This window comes from Fundulus heteroclitus, chromosome 1 (assembly GCF_011125445.2).
Source record: "Fundulus heteroclitus isolate FHET01 chromosome 1, MU-UCD_Fhet_4.1, whole genome shotgun sequence".
Lineage (NCBI taxonomy): Eukaryota > Metazoa > Chordata > Actinopteri > Cyprinodontiformes > Fundulidae > Fundulus > Fundulus heteroclitus.
Genome location: NC_046361.1, coordinates 28723190 through 28740729, shown reverse-complemented (window position 1 = coordinate 28740729; position 17540 = coordinate 28723190). Strand labels below are relative to the sequence as shown.

Here is a 17540-nt window from a genome sequence, read left to right as displayed (position 1 = left end):
TTTTAAATCAAGATTAAAAACACATCTGTTTAAAATTGCCTTTGACTGTTCTAGTTAAACAGTTTTACTGTTTTTAATGTTCTTTTTTGTTACTACATTCTATCCCTACTTGCTTTTATTCTATTTTCTATCTACATTTTATTATTTTGGTATATCTTAATCATGTAAAGCACTTTGTATTGTCTTGTACTGAATTGTGCTATATAAATAAATTTGCCTTGCCTTGCCTTTAAGGGGACATAACTAAACAAAAAAGTGACTGCATTATGTGGTGATAAAAATGTCTAATAGAAATGTGGCAAATCTTTTGACCTCCCTTACAACCCTCTTCACAATATATTACAAATACGAGATGTCAGTTTCATATAAATTTCCCCCCCAATTTTTTTTTTTAAATAAAACGACTGGACTTTTATTCTTCAGCTTCAGAAGAAAAGTCCAGGCGTTTTATTTTTTAACCTTTTTTTGATTGATCATGACCTGGATAACTGAGAATCCTCATCAACATAGATTTATTTTGTAAGATCAACATTTCTGCCTTATGTTAATATGTTCTCATGTCTTTCCTCTTTTGAATTATATTTGTTTTCCAGTAAAACAGAAGGTTATGGATTACTTATCAAGTTTCTGGACAGCCCCACCTAAGAATTATCTGAAACAAGTATATATGCTCACTTTTTTCACAAGACATGTTAAGGATGCTATCAATTGTGGTGGCAGCCATTTATAAAAAAAATGGAAAAAAAAATAAAAAAAACTTTGTTGCATTCTTTTCACATTGAAATAATGTTTAAAACATTACAAAATCCGATTTCTGGGTTTTTACACATCTTTGCAAGGTGTGCCAAAAAGAGCAAAAGGTGCTGTTTGTGGCTTTGATGTTACCATGTTTACCTGGTAGCAGAATTACTTTAGAATCAGAAAAATTTTAACTTGCAAAATCTACTTTACCCCTTAAATACATTTTGCTGTGTGCTTAGAGTCTCTAGGAATGCATAAAAGCTGAATGTAGTCTCTCCAGGTGCTGCGTAGGAATATTTATATTCTTTTTGGGTTATATTTTTCAATTATGTTATGTTTGCGGTGTTTGGATTGTATGTGTTTGTTTTTCAGATATTATGGACATTTAACCTTTTATGAACTGTAACTCTTCACTACATTCAAGTGAGAATATGTAAAAAATTAGACTCCTGAGAGACAAACACCACTCAAATCTGCTGTGACATCATAAAAATGTTTATATTTAAATCAGCTTACAGTATTGAACTGAGGGGACGCGCCCAAAACATAAGCTGACGTTTTAATCTGTTATTGGTCTTACAAGAATCCAGACTATGGTGACAAATATTTTCTAAAAACGGCACCTAATACTCAAAATTTCTCACCACTGTCTGTTATTAATCACTACTTCTATTTATACAGTGCTCCTGGGTCCACGTCATTGATGTTTTGGAGATTCAAAACAGATCAAGTACAAAGTAATCTTTTTCCTTTACAGATGAGCTGAATACAGGAAACTGGATATACATGACAGAAACTTGCAGCGTCCTGCGTTAAGGAAATAAAAATCAAAACTAGTAAAATCAGGCGAAGATGGTCTCCTCGCGCCTCTTCTTAGTCAGGATTGTTCCAGGTTTGTGTTGAGCGTCTGGGTGGTTTGAGAGCTCTGGCGGGCAGGTGGAGACGGGGCTCTCCAGGATGGCCTGCTTCAGGTCATAAAACACCGCAGAGTCCTCTTTGGTGAGGAACGTCATGGCCACACCGCTCTTACCGGCACGACCAGTACGACCAATACGATGGATGTAGTCTTTGGGAGAAACAAGGAAGACTCTGTTACTTTTTCTGTTGCTTTTAAATGTAAAAAAAAAAAAATGTTTCCTTTAGAAAACAAAGAGGCCTCTCACCTTCGATGTTCTTTGCCATGTCGTAGTTGACGACCATGGAGACGTCATGGATATCGATACCTCGACCAGCGACGTCTGTGGCCACCAGGATGTCTTTGGCTCCAGCCTTGAGGTTGGAGAGGGCAAACTCTCTCTGCTCCTGGCCTTTGCCGCCGTGCAGCGTGCACGCATTGTACTGAAGAGAACAACAGATGAGCCGTCATGTGTTATATTACACTGCTTATATTTTCTAGTGAGGGTTCCCGACATTTTATTGTTCACATTAAGCCGGGCATACGCTGTACGATTTATTTATTTATTTTTTTGCCTTTTTTGAGCCGATTCTTCAGTCGTACGAGGATCGGGCCGAGTTTCAGCAGCATTGCGCATCATGCGTCGTATACAGGGGGTAATGAGCGGCGATTAGCCTCTTATGACCACCTCCTGATCAGGAATGGGACGGTCGGATGAAAATTAAACATGTTTGAAATTAGGTCGGCCCTCATGAGCGCGTCCTGCTGTTGAAGCGGAGCTACGAGCTGATTTTCCCCAACCTCGCGCACTGCACTTGTGCAAACAAGAGAATTCTTCTTCTTCTCAGACGAAAACTAGGAGTGGAGAGAAGCATGGTGGAGGTACGTGTGACATGGAGTCAAACTCTGGAGGAGAAACTCGTAGAATTGCCAAGGCAGAGCGTTTTATTCTAGCGAGCCTCATATTTAAAAGTGAGCATCGACACTTCTGCTTTTTTCTTCTTCTACCGTTTACATTTGGCTTCCGGGTAGACAAGTCAGAGTAGCGCTATCTCTCTATGATGCTGAGTCCGACGTGTGTTTTTTTTTAAATTACAGTGTGAGCAGTCAGGTCGGGCCGCACAGTAAGAACAGATACTGTGAGCAGTGAACTTTTATACCCTGCGGTTTCGTCGTGCAGTTTGAGCTGTATCTGAGTACAACCATTGAAAACATTGTACAGTGCATGCCCGGCATTACAGACTCTTAATTTCTAGTCCTTTCTTCCCATTTTTAAATGTCCTACAGATCTTTCTACATCTGGTCAGACTTTATGTTAGGAATCAGCAAAAACCACCGTTTGTCAGGAGATGGTCAGAAAAATTGGGCAGAATTAGAAGAAAAGATGGTGGTCAGGGATGAACGGATGAATAAACGGAGGAAGGATTTATGAATAAAAACAGACAAACGGACGGATGTGCAGACGCATAAATGGACGTATGGACGAACACAGGTGGATTTATAAACTATTACAGTGACAGGATGATGGATGGATAAGCGTGAAAATAGATTTAATTCCCGGCTCTCTGTGTTTTTCATCCATACTTTGGGTATCCGTAGGAACCTCGGCTGTTTTACAGTAACTCACCCCCATCTTCTCCAGGGACTTCGCCAGAACATCGCAACCCTTCTTCTGGTTGACGAAGATGATGATGGGAGGCTCGAAGCCGTGCGACAACACCTCCAACAGCTTTTTCCTGCACAGCACATGGCGTTAAAAAGGGAACGTCAGCATACTGAGGCGACAGAGAGCTCCGGCGGGGCGTCTTTCACTTTCTCACCTCTTCTCTCCCTCTGACATGAGCATGACTTTCTGCTCCACTCTCTCGTGGGGCTTCCCTGCAGAGCCGATGTACACCACAGCGGGACGCCTCAGGTAGCTCCTCGCCAGCCTCTCCACAGCCGCGGGCATGGTGGCGGTGAACATGACCGTCTGCCAGAGTCAAACAGGGAGTTAAAAGAACACGCCCACAGAGAACGGCCAGGTGTGGATCAGAGAGATTCACGTACTTGTCTGTATTTATGTTTCCCCGACTCAAAGTTCATCAGCATTTTCTCGGGGTCCTCGGCCTCCTCCGTGTCTGGCTTCTGATTGGTCACCGGGATGTACTCCAGGATCTTTTGGACGTCGGGCTCGAAGCCCATGTCGATCATGCGATCTGCCTCGTCCAGGACCACGTAGGTGCAGCGGCCGAGGACCAGGTAGCGGTTCTCCAGCACGTCTATCAGACGGCCGGGCGTGGCGATGACGATCTGTTGGAGGAGGAGAGAAAAGTACGTGAACCTGACGGTACAATAAGCAGCTTTGAACAAATGTTGTTTACAACTAGGGCTGAACGATTTTGTAAAATAATCTAATTGCGATTTTTTTTCTTAATATTGTGATTTAATACGATTTTTTTCCCAGTTTAATTTATCATGCGTTTCAAAATATATACAAACAACAAATCACATTTGTTTCCTCGCCATGTGCAGATTAGTTGCTAAAAGACCCGCAGCATCTAAACTCAGAGCAGTAATGATTGCATTCTGCCTACAATATATTTCAATCAAAATTGCAATTTTGACTACTCTCCACATTAACCACAAGCAACAAAAATGGCCTCTAAATAAAGATGTTTGTAAACAAGGACTATTTTAAATATGAACTTTTAATGTTTCTATTGATCAGAATATTATTCAAGAGAACAGCTTTTAATTTAATTGGACATCAATCCTAGTTCAACATAAAGTGCAACCAACAAGCAAGTCTATGTATTAAACTGATTGACCTGTACTTAATGCTATGTATGATTATACGTACTCTAAAACAAGTAATAAAATTAGATTATCTTACTGCTGCAACTGTCTTCCCTTCCATGTGGAGACAAACCCACTTTAAACATTTTACCAACACCTAATGGACGTGTCTAATTCCCTGATTGTTACATAGCCAAAAATTGCAGACTCTGCGATTTGGAAATTGCGTTATTTTAAATCACGATTATATTGAAAATGCGATTAATTGTTCAGCCCTATTTACAACTATTAAAAAAAAACGGTTTGTACAAGGCAGGAAAACTGATTTGTTACTGGAAGACATTTTAATTGGATATCAACATAGAATATCACCACATTCTATTATTTAAGTTTTCCATTTTCTCAATGGTTTACAGCAGTCAAACGATAACAAAGAAAACTATTTCATCTTTCTTTCAAGCTTCTTTTTTCAGTGAAAGAAAAAGATCCAACACACCTGTCCTCCTGAGTCCACTCTAAAAAAATTAATAAAAAAAAATAAATGTGTCTCTTCAGCTCAACCCACGGTTGTTCTACATTAATTAGCTCTGAGAAATGAACCGACAATGTAAGAACGGTTGATTTTGTCTGTCGGACAGAGCTGGGCAATATAGAGATTTTAAAAACGTAGTGATTTTTAAAAAAATAAATATAATTTATACTGAGATGGTTTATGTTGCATTAGAATTTTACTTTTATGTATCCCAGCAGGTTATTTTTCAGCTGTTTCTCATATTTATCTACAGCTGTTTCTTAAAAAATGTTTTGCCTGTGAGACATTTGGGATAAAGCTTTGATTCAGAGATGCCTTTTTTAATTACTTGATGAAAAGAAAAACATATCGAGATAAATATCGTGATGTTATTTCTGGTCCGTATCGCCGAGTCCTACTGTCGGACAATATTGTGTTAATTCAGCCAAACGTTCTGAATCATTATTCTAAAATGACCCAACGGGTCAGCATCTAGCCGTTTCATAGGGGGCGTTTCTTAAATTATGAAGAGACAACTCCCTTACTTAAATGACGTTTGCCTGTCTTTCCCATTGTGGTCAAAGTGCTGACTGGTAAAGAGAATTTTCTAAAAATGCTCAAGTTACGTTTATTGTATCGGAGTTGTTAGAGGTGCCACTGATTGTTATGGCGCTGGTTATTTTCTGCTCCACTGGATAAATGTATTTAAAGTTATATTTTTGAGTTTCCAGAGTGAGAATATGTTTCTGCCATACAAAAATTTTTTTTTTTCCAAACATCCCTATCAGGAGTGCACATAAATGGGAATCACGCTGACTTCTGGTCTAAACCCAATTTATTTCACCCAGGCCTGACTTTAATCATAGATTTAGTTTTAATATTTTTGGTGCTTAGTATTAAAGCCTGAATGTTTCACCTCACAGCCCATCCTGAGTTTGAAGCCTTGGTCCTCCCTGGAGATACCTCCGATCACCGCCACTGTTCGGATGCCCAGGGGTTTGCCAAACTTGATGGTCTCTTCCTCGATCTGCTGAGCCAACTCACGAGTCGGTGCCAGAATCACGGCATAAGGACCCTGGTCGGAGTCTTCAATCCTGCAACGCAGAGCAGACGGCTGAGACGGGCAGCGATGACTCAACGCCGTGAGAGACGGATTACATGGTTTACTGAAAACTGGGGAGAAGGTTCATCAGCCCCTACCTCTCGATTTTCGGCAGAGTGGTAATCCAGACCAGCAGTGGAATGAGGAAAGCCGCCGTTTTACCGCTACCCGTCTCAGCCACGCCGATGATGTCACGGTTCTGTAGGCCAATGGGAATGGCTTGCCTCTGAATGGGTGTTGGGTCCTAAAAGTTTGAATCAGAAAAGCATAAAAAGACAACATGAGGCAGGGTTCTAGAAATTAACTGTACATCTCCAAGCAGGCTCAGGACGGGCACTTGAGCAAACCTTATAGCCACACTTGTCGATGACTTCCAGGATGTGTGCAGGCAGAGAGTACTCCTTCCAGTTCCTGATGGGGTTGGGGATCTTTCCTCCCTTGGTGGTGATGCTGTAGTCCTCCCTGAAGATTCGCCAGTCTCTGTCCGTCATCTCATCCAGCTTCTTCTGGGACCAGTGCCTGTCGTCCCAGCGCTGCTTAGCTTCCTTCTTACGCACCTTCTTCAACCTCGTCCTGTGGGGAAAAACGATGTCAGATTCCCATAAAAAGCTCTTCCGTTGAGCCCAGAGAGCTTATATCAGTTCACAGCGTTATCCTTACTCTTCCTGCTCCTTCTCTTCCAGCGTACGTCTCTTCTCCATCAGGTCACCATAGAAGCGGGACTGCTCCCTTTTCTGCTGCTTCAAATCGATACCAGCGATGAAGCCTCGTCCGTAAAGCTGCACCTGATGCTTCTCCTTGTAGCTGCAGGGAGACATTTAAATCTAGTAGTTAAACTTTGGGGGGGGAGGCAAAGACCCGTTTGAAATAACTTCATAATCCACTCACATCGGGTTGTAGTCGACTGAGGTGTCTTCAGACGCATCCCACTCGAATACAAACTTCCTGTCGTTCAGGTGACGAGTTCTCCGCCGTTTTTTGATTCCACCCAGATATCGTTCCTGTAATTAAGTCAATTTAGCTGTGTTAAAACACCGTCATGCGTGCCGTCTATCATACGTTTGGTGACAGACTGGAAATATAATCCATTTTTAGTTGAAAATGTGAGAGCTTAACGAGTAAATAAACATGTTCTAGACCCAGAAATCCTTAACATGTTTAAAGTGGGGAAACATAACTAAATCACAAAGCTCCCTCATTTTCCACAGCAGAAATTCAAAAAAATGCCATTTTATTTCGATACTAGACTTAGACAAACTTTGTCGTTTTGTAGGCACAGAGTGCGTACAGAACGAAATTTCGTTTGCATACAGCTTGAGAATGTCAGTGAATTGCAGTGGATTTCAGAATAAAGTAACTTTGCAGGATAATAAAGTAACTTTGCAGGATAAATAAAGTAACTTTGCAGGATAAATAAAGTAACTTTGCAGGATAGTTCCAGGATAAAGTGCAGCAGTGATTTCACAGTACAGCAATTGAGATGTAATGCAGGACACATGTGATACAGAGTCCAGTTTTAGCTTCAGCAGTTCAACAGGCTGATGGCAGCGGGGAAAAAGCTTTTACATCGTCTCACTAAACAGGATAGGCTTAAAAAGTCTTATTGAACCAGTGAGAGCAACTCTGTGGGAAACATGTTGCTCCAGGATTATTAAACAATCAGAAATTTGGCTTCAAGGAGACAAACAATCCAAGGCTGAGAGACGAAGACGCAACACTGTGTCTGACAACCAAAACAATGAGTCAAGCAGTCGTAACCCCGATACAGATATTATTAGGCCAAAAAAATGTGTTGTTTTACTTTGGATGTGGGTTTTTCTCAATGTTGGAGGATTAAATTTTAATCTAAATGCTGCCAGAATCACATTTTAGTTATAAATAAGTCATTAACTGTAAGGGATGTCAAACTAATCTAAATCTCGATACAATTGATACTAATAGAATAGGACTATTCACAGATACTCATTAGTATCTAACTGATATAAACTGGCTCGTTCACAATAGGGGGTTTTCAGCTGACGTCACGCTCAGGTGACTACTCAGCGCGTCCGCCATATTGGGTGGCAGTCGTTTCGCACCGTTGACCTGCATTGTATGACGCCTTAGGCAGTATTGGAAGTGAACAATGGGGAAAACGTGTTTAATGGTTGGTTGCACGGCCCGTGGAGGTGGAGATCAACGCTCTTTCTATCGCCTACCAGCCGTAATAGTGAATCAGTGTGAAAAAAAAAAAACAGCTGTCTGAACAACGCCGTCACCTATGGCTGACACGGATATCCAGGTCCGATTTGGACGGTGTTAAGCTGGAATACGCCAGAGTCTGCGGTGCTCACTTTGTCACAGGTAATTAACTGTTAAGTATTTAAAACATATAAGAAGAATATATTAATAATAGGGCTTGGGCGTTATGACTTATTACTTTCCGCGGCTGTCGTGTTGACTGCCTCCGCCGCCTCTACTGCCTATTACTACCGTGTACTATACTCCCTCTCTCAGCCGTGTTTTAATTTGATTAATTTCACCTTAACTTGATTTCAACCATGGTAAACCGTTGCTGTATTGTGGGCTGTAACAGCGCAACACATGATCGCCATGGGAAAAACATAGAAACAGATTAATTTTCCACCGCTTTCCTGCCTGGAGGCGCAACCACGGAGAACAACTGTTAGTGATAACAAAGAGTCGTCGGCTCGCTTGGATCGCGGCTGTAAGACCGAACATAACTTTCCACAGTATCCCGATGTCAATGAGAGTGTGTTCTAAACCTTTGAAACACATAGCAGCAAGTTAAAAGTACATTACATGCGCGAGTGGTTGTTAGCACTGGCGGTTAGCAGCTACTAAACTAGCATGTGCTAACCCGTCCGAGCGCAGCTTACCTTTGAACGAGTTGCTGTGTTCCCACTGTTTGCTGGCTTTATGATCTGCAGCTCCTACCGGCGCCAATACGGTAAATACAACTTAATTTTGCACTGGTCGTTGTTCTGCTTAAATAATTAAAGCCGCGAGCGGCGTCGATCGGCCTTGCAGCCAAGCGCCTTCGCGCACCGCCCGCCGCCGGCGGGCGGTGCAACACATTTGCGTCGGATTGTTTACATTTTTACCATCTTATTAAAACTCACCCGTCCACGTATGATGGCGATTTCCTTGATGTACATAACCAGATATGAACTGGTTGTGAGCCTCTAGATCCTTGTAAGCTCTCATTTCCCCAAGAGTGTGCAGAGGGTTTTCACTGAACACCAGGTAATGCACTATGTCGCCGTGCTCTACATTTGGCCAATCATCTGGATTACGGCTAAACAAGGCACCGTGGAGGGCAAACGGGTCCATATGGTCGATCACGGAACATTTCCTCAGATATACGTCCTTATCTGGTCGCTCTAGCGTGCTGGCGTACTTATCCATTCGCGATACGATAATACGTGTAAGACAACTAGAGATAAGGAAGTGTGCCACCCAATATGGCGGACCGGAAGTTGGCCAGTGACGTCAGTGAAAACACCCTATTGTTGCACTTCAACCGCAGCGCTGCAGTAACAGGGACTCTTTGCCTCCCTGCAGCCGCTCATCCCAACAATCGTTAGGAACCCATTTGGGTTGTTTTTTTCTTTTACTATCAGCCAATCACAGCTCTTAAAAGACAGCGTCACACCTAGCAACGGGTAACCTCCTCACGAAGATAAACATTTCTGTCATTTCCGTACTCAGAGTCGCTCTCAGCAGCGATCTGAATCCCTCTTTAGCCAAGACTCAGAGGCAGGACTTTTTAGGCTGATATATGAGCTCTCTCGTCTTTAGGTCTCCTGAAACTAACCTTGATGGCATGGAGCTCTTTGCTTTTGTCTTTCTCCTCCCTGAGCTTTTGCCGGCCATCATCTTCGTCATTCCCGTTGTTCTCACGGTCCATTCGCTCTCTGCGCTCCCGTCTCTCCCTTTCTTGGGGGTCCTCTGCAGGAAACAAATCACAAGCGTCACATACCCGTCTGTACATTTTAGCACAGGAGCATAATATGTTCAAGCTAATGCATGAACACACACCCATCATTTTCCTGCCAAGGTCCTGAAACATCCTCCTCTTCTTTCTTTCCTCTTCCATCAGCCTCTTCCTTTCCTCCACCTGCTGCTCTCGGCGCTTTATAGCCTCAGCCTCCCGCTCTGCTCGGGACAGAAACTTTGGCTAAAAACAAAAAAGGTACAATAAAAACGATTAAAAACTGAGTCTTTCAAAAGAAAGTAAATACGTAAGATGACTGCTCACTTTTGCCTCTGCTTCCTCCTCTGCCTTTTTCTTGGCCAGAAGCTCCTCCAAAGAGAGTGGCTGGGCCTGAAACACACAACACCATGCATATCATGCAACTTAAAAAAAAATAAAAGAGCACTAAGGGAATATATGATCAGTTGGTAACAATGTTCCTACATCAAAATGTTATGAAAAATGTTTTTTAAAAGATGTTTTTCCATAGTTTTGCAAACACAGAGATATGATTTGTGATCCATTACAATGATAAAAGATTAGAAGAAGGTGAGATCTACAGGACAATTAAATTAAATGAAAATATGAGCCCAAATCGTACCTTCTCTTTCTTCTTTTTGTCATCTTCTTCTTCCTCTGTTTTTATGTCCTTTTCCCTCTTTAGCTTGTTTTCCCTAGACTTTGGTGACAGGCTTCTAAAAGAGAAGGAGACAAAATAAAGTTCAACATATTGTAAATGGACAACAGAAAACTAGCTTTTATCATATGTTCATCACATTCTATACATCTGGGGAGTCGATTTTTGTTTTTAATCAAGTGACGCACCAGTTAATTGGCTGGTGATCAAAATTGGCCAAATTTCACTTGGTAAGTACTGACCAGTGATCAGCAGGTCTAACAATGAAACATGTCACTTGTTTTCTTGTTCACTCAGTGCGTACAAACTAAAAACTCACATTTTACGGTCCGTAAACACCTCAGCTACACAACAACAACTCCTATGCAGTTAGTTTCTAATTTATTAGAAGAAAAATAAAGATGTAGTACATATATATGGAATCTGATGAATCGTCACTTGCTCTTACTGTGCCACATGCTGAGCCAACATTCTGGTATCCTTACAGTTTAGTGGTCAGATTTTTAAAGCTGAGTAGCATCGTGATGTCTCACATTAGTGTTTGGAGTTTTTAGTACCTTGATCTCTTGCTGCGATCTTTGTCACGCCGATGGCTGTCTCTTTCCTTACGGCTCCTCTCTCTGTCTTTGTCTCTGTCCCGGTCCTTGTCTCGGTCCTTATCTTTCATGCGGCGATCCCTTTTTGCAGTCACATAAATTAGAAGGAAACACAAATTTAAAGTTTGGACAGACAGACAGAAACCATGGCGCAGAGAGGTTTTACCCAATAATCCCACAGAGTTAAGTTTGTGTGCTTCACTTTAAGCCACCTTTCTGGAGATTTGGAGCGGTTCCGTTCACGGGAACGATGCCGTTTGCGTGGTGATGCTCTGCGTTCCCGATCTCGTGAACGGCTGCGCTTCCTCTCCCGGTCTTTGTTCCCTGATGAGTCGGCATCCTTCTTGTCTGTGTCAGCTGCCATCTGCTAATATAAAAAATTTACAAGTATGACCAAAGCTTTTTTTTTTTTTTTTTAAGCCAAGACGACTTTATTCATAAACACATTAAAAACAGCACAGCTAACCAAAGTCCTGAACAGATATCTATAGCATGCATAAAAACACATTAAGGATGCTATAACTCACTAGAGTAAAACACAAAATAAAACGAGATTTTATAAGTAACTTGAATAAAATGAATAAAGTGAGCCCTGTCATGCTGCGTCAAAAGCTAATGAGAAAAGGTCTGATGTGTAATGGCAGCAAGTTCCAAAGCCTTGGAGCAAACACAGAAAAAACTCTGAGCAGGCAACCAGTGTAATGAGGCTAAAAAAGGAGTTATGGGCTCTCTCTCCTGTACCGGGGAAGCAGACCTGTAAACATTCAATATGCAGTAGGGCTCTGAAATCATCAAAGGGTCTCAGGGTTCCTTCTTAGTTTTTGTTTTGTTTTTTTGCGGGTTTTTTTTTTCTATTTCAGAAATCCAAACATTTAAAGTTTTACATTTCAGGATTTCTCCTTCAATTCTTGACCACTATTTAAATTGTAATCTCCAAAGATTAAACAAAAAGTCTGCAACCCTTCTGGCAACTGACCGTGTAACAATTTAAAACAAAATCCTTACTTAAACATATAGATAAAGAGTAATTTACAAAAAGAAATGTATAAAATACATCCAGTACAGCATACCAGGAAATAAAACTGACAACAAAAAATATATTTCCTAGAATTACGTCTCCTGTAGGATACAGGTAGTAAATGTTTTAAACCTCGTTTTGTATTCAGACATTTTTTGTGCAAAAAGTAAAATAAATTGGTATAGAATTAGCTGCATTATGAAGTTATTTTCTAAATCTAAACAAAAGGAAAATCGTCATGGTAAGAATTTGGTAGTTTTGCTTCTGCAGAAAGAAAGCTAACCATCAGAGGTTAGCTAGCTAAAGGCTAAACGAAAATCCCGTTTATTCTTCCACATAAACCACGTAACTGAACAAAACTGATAATGCGTTACCCCTACCTGTGAGCAGAGTGCTAAAACCAGCCGGAAAGGTTTTTTCTTGCTATCTTCAGACTGTCGTTTTTCAGCTTGTCAACAAAACTGTAGCGACTTGTGAACGATTCAGGCAGACGCCATAATGCTCAACACGAGCATAACGAGCAAAGGTTTGTGGGATGTGAAGTCCCAAATGTTGTGTTACGAGTCGAAAAATACCCTGTGAAAACTACATCGCCCACCACGAAGCAAAAGCTCTGCGAGGACCCCAGTTGTTTAAGCACAGGACGCCTAAATGCCTTCTTAAAAAAAACTGTGGCGCGTTAAGATGCGCTTGAAAGTCGGATTTTGCAGCTTCGTGATGCCCGAAGAGACTAACAAGAGGAAAAACTGAACTATATCTTCAAATCTACATGAAAAAGTACAAATACTACGATGCGCTGGTGTTTTGTAAGTAAGAATTGACACAAAATTATATTTAAAGGTTGATGTGAAACTCTTTAAGAATCTGTTCTTTAGACGTAATTTTTTACATTAAGTAAAAACAACAACAATTATTATTATTATTATTATTATTATTATTATTATTATTATTATTATTATTATTATTATTATTATTATTATTATTATTATTAATAATAATAATAATAATAATAATAATAATAATAATAATAATAATAATAATAATAATAATAACGCTTTTTGATGGGGCGCTCCTGGGACAACCATGTGTACGTCATTCGCTGATTTCCGAGGTAAATTCAAGTTCGTAAAAAAAAAAAAAAAAACAGTTCTTGGAAATGTAAATCTGAGTCTCCTTCTTTATTGTTGTTGTTATTGTATTAATTTTTGTTCTGCTTATTTTTGGTAATGTAAAACTGAGTTTATGTTATAAAGCTTCTATAATAAAAATAAATAAACACACGTTAAACGGGGTGCGCCAGTTTAAGCGCCAGATGGCGACAATAGGTTGAAATTGGCGCATCAGAAATGCCAGATTGATCTACGGCGTAGACCCATATATGGATTTCTTACCTCAGAATCGGCTTTATTTGCTGAGATTGACATCAGTTTCCTGCATTCAAAGCATTTAGAGTTTAAATATAACCCGGTGTATATATAGTTGAAGCCAGAAGTTTACATACACTATATTAAAAAAAAGACACATAAGCTTTTTTCACTCGCTGTCAGACATGAAATCTGAATAATCTTTTCCTATTTTAGGTCTGTTAAAAATGCCAAAAGTATTTCTATTTCCCAAATGCCAGAATGATCAGAAAAGGATTGTTTTTGACAATAATTTATTACGTTCTTCATATTCAGAAGTTTATATACGCTAAGATCTGTGATCACTATGCCTTTAAACAATTTGGGAGCACCGAAACGATGATGTCATGTTGTTGGAAGCTTCTTATAGGTTTAATGACAATTTCTGCATTAATGTGAGACACACCTGTGGATGTTTTAAAGGCACACCTAAAACACTTTTCATCTTTTATGTAACAAAATGGGAAAGTCAAAAGAAATGAGCCAAGACATCAGGAAGAGAATTGTGGACTTGCACAAGTCTGGTACATCCTTCAGTTCCATTTCTAAATCCCCGAAGGTGCTAAATTCATCTGTTCAAAGAACTTTCTGCAAGTATAAACACCATGGGGCTGTCAGGTCATCATACCGCTCAGGAAGGAGACGGGTCATACGTCCCAGAGATGAACGTGCTTTGGTCCGAAATGTGCATACCAACCCAAAAGCAAAAAACACGCCTGTGCAAATTCTCAGTTATCCGGGTCATCGCAACAACAAACTGAAGGTAAAAGTCTAAACTGTTTGCTTCCAGGGTGCATCTGCAGAGATTTTGACTCCTCCTTTCCTGATCCTAGACCTGCATAAACCCTGGATGGAAGAAAGGTCAGCCTTGGTGATGCTCTCTGAAGAACTGAAGAACCAGTTGTTCGTTACAGTTTGGACATGTCCTACTTTATGCCTGAGCCAAACCACACGGCGATGGACGAACACAGGAAAGACTGAACAAAAGCCGTGTAGAAGATGACCAACAGCTGCTGTGTAAGGTTGAACTCCTTAAGGTGCCGCAGGAAGTACAGTCTCGGTTGTGCCTTCCTCCAAACAGTATGTATGTTTGAGTACCATCTCAGGTAACGTCCAGAGAAGGGGTGGTTCCCAGGACCCAGAAGTGGTCCACATTAGATAGTGTTGTTGAGGATGGTGAGGAGAGACAGTGTCTGAATTCAGGGGCTACATGTATTGATGGTAAATCGAAGGTAAATGGAATGCAGCAAAAGCTCCAGGTGGTTCTGAACACAACAGTGGACCAGCTGATCCGCCACCTGTCTGCATGCAGACTCATTACTATCCAGGATCAGATCAATGACAAACTTCTGGAATTTCCCAGCTGGGGCCACTGAGGTGAAGTTATTTGCATACAGAAAGAAGAGGATTGGAGGGAGACGCTACTTTCCATTTATTTTGGAAGTCGGAACTAGGAGCTGGGAACGCGTAACACCCATTCCCATTCCAACGGTGTTAACAGTTTTCCAGTTAACACACTGGGACAAGTCTGGATTACAAACTAAATACAAAAGGGTAAAATGGGACTGCCAGGAAAGCTGTTGTTTTGTTCATAGTACGTCTTATGAGCGCCATTTAAAGCCGTGCTTTCCACATAAAAACCCCACTTTTAATTTGTTTGGTTCAGAGTTGCAGCCGCTACATGTAACACTGATGCAAGGAGTCTGATGTTGGATCAGACAATTGGCCTTAAGCAGTTTCTCCGACTTTTCCAAGTGGAAGTCCGACTTTAGTGGAAATCAGAATTCCCCAGTTCTGACTGCAACTGGAACACACCTCTGGTGTGGTGGTGCCGCTGTTTTTTTATGTGTGGGGAGACGCTCCCCAGTCTCAGCTGTTGTTCCTGCCCAGTCAGAAAGCTGATGGAGGCTGAGCCACTGAACTGAGTCAGCTTCTGGTGGAGGATGTCTGGGTTGGTGGTGTTTGAGGCAGTGCTAAACTCCACAAATATGATCTTTATGTATATCTTTGAGGTGGTGTAGTATGAAGTGTAGTCTCAGTTTGACCGCATCCTCTGGCAATCTGTTTGTCAGGCAAGCTAACTGCAGGGCAGAGGGGCCTGTGATGTTGTTAAGATGCTTCAACACCAGTTTCTCAAAGGATTTCATGACCGCTGGTGTCATTTAATCCTGTGATGGTGCATTTTTTTTGGAGACTGGGATTTTGGTGAAACACTTGAAGTGGGAGGGAACCTCTTGCAGCTCCAGAGACTTGTCCTCTCATGGAGATTTCCTGGTTTTGTGACACCAAAAGAGCCTGTTCACATTATCTTTAATGCAGGCAGAGGGGACAGGTGACGGGGATGTAGAGTTGTTGTTTGGTATGGGGGGTAGCCTCAATTCCTCTCGACAAGATAACTAAGTTGTGACATTTAATAAGCATAATAAAAATGGGAAATAAAAAAAAAACAATTTCTGCCAACACTGCCTGGATTCAGTGTTTGAAAAAAAAAAAAAGCCAACTAGAAAATATTGTAATGCAGACCAGCAGCCATGATGATGAAATATCCCGGTCTGCTCAGAAGCACATTCAAACACCATCCGAGCAACATATTAAAATTCAAGAGCGCCTGTCTTCACAAGAATGTGTCTTTTTTTTTTTTTTTTCTCTTGTAATATAAAGCAGCGTCTTCTCGGTGTGTCTATGTGCGCGAGTTACTGCTTGTAGATAAAAGACATGTTAGATGGTGCTGTGCATGAGTCGGGATTGGCTCGATTACTGATTCATATTCTGGACCTTCCTTTCCTTCCACCCTCAGATCAAAGGAGATTTATGGAGCCCTTCTGAAAGTGAACTGTTTCAGTGGAGAAAGATCAAACCTAATTGTAAGAAGAAGAAGAAAAAACTAGCATTAAAAGCGCATAAAAAATGGAAAGATCCTTTGACTTTGTTTGCTAAATGTTCCAAAAGCAAAGGAGTTTAATCAGAAAGCGCCTCGCCATGCTTTGTGTTTATATACAGCTATCTATCTAGTGACACTAGCTCATTGTGGTGTGTATTGAAGTTATGTGTAATACAAGTTTTGGGTATGCCCTGGGGTCTCCTCTCAGTGGGATTGGCAGTGGAAACTAATTTCTCTGACGGTTCTTGTCCAGGAGAAGAAGCGCCACAGTCTTTTCTGTTAAAATTATTATTACTGGTCTTAAATTATTTCTTTTCATCAGTGGAAAATCATCATAGGTAACAAAAATAAAGGCTGGAAAGCACTGATCTGTGTTTAATTAATCTATATAACGTGTTTGTGAATCGAGTCTTTGAAATAAAAAAATTATTCAGTAATATTCTAATGCGTTAAATAGGTCTTTATGCCACAAAAGTCTTGTTTTTTTTATTTATTTTTCCTTTTTTCTTTTTTTTTCTTTTTTTCCTTTTTTCTTTTTTCCTCTTTTTTCCCCTTTTTTTCTTTTTTCTTTTTTTCTTTTTCTTCTTTTTTTTCCTTTTTTCAGTTTTTCCCTTTTTTTCTTTTTTTTCTTTTTTTTTCCTTTTTTTCCTTTTTTTCTTTTTTTCCTTTTTTTCTTCTTTTTTTAATTTTTTTTCTTCTTTTTTTTCCCAACAAGTCTCTTCCCATGTTGTTGTTTTTTCTTCGGGTTGGGAAGCTAAAAACATCTTGGGTTTAAACCTTTGCATCATCCTACACTGAGAAACGTAATTTTAAAATAAAGCAACAACAAAAATCAGCCTGATTGCTTATCCCAGTGTCACAGTCTGTACGTGATTCCCTCTTGGCCGGAGGCTGACATGTTTTATCTGGCGTTGCTTTGTATCGACTGTTGCATCACTCCGATCACTAACAGCTGACCATTGATTAAAGACGGGCTTGTGTAAGCAAGGAATCAATATCCAA

At 40.6% G+C, this 17540-nt stretch overlaps 1 protein-coding gene across 2 annotated transcripts; it reads right to left on the bottom strand.

The window, feature by feature from the left end:
• Window positions 1-1215: 1215 nt before the first annotated feature.
• On the bottom strand, window positions 1216-12787 carry ddx23 (DEAD (Asp-Glu-Ala-Asp) box polypeptide 23). 2 transcript variants are annotated; one of them, XM_012865936.3, is made up of 17 exons: window positions 12635-12787; window positions 11449-11603; window positions 11198-11317; window positions 10605-10698; window positions 10289-10354; window positions 10069-10207; window positions 9845-9978; window positions 6916-7028; window positions 6688-6831; window positions 6375-6600; window positions 6126-6271; window positions 5842-6019; window positions 3686-3928; window positions 3457-3608; window positions 3264-3372; window positions 1905-2079; window positions 1216-1807 (listed from the first exon to the last, which is right to left on the bottom strand). In XM_012865936.3, the coding sequence occupies exons 2-17, from the start codon at window positions 11598-11600 to the stop codon at window positions 1584-1586; spliced, it is 2415 nt and encodes an 804-aa protein (XP_012721390.2). In that variant the 5' UTR covers window positions 11601-11603; window positions 12635-12787; the 3' UTR covers window positions 1216-1583. The 2 variants fall into 2 exon arrangements, with proteins under 2 accessions (XP_012721390.2, XP_012721391.2); XM_012865937.3 differs by having other exon boundaries at window positions 11449-11600.
• Between the last annotated feature and the right edge of the window lie 4753 nt (window positions 12788-17540).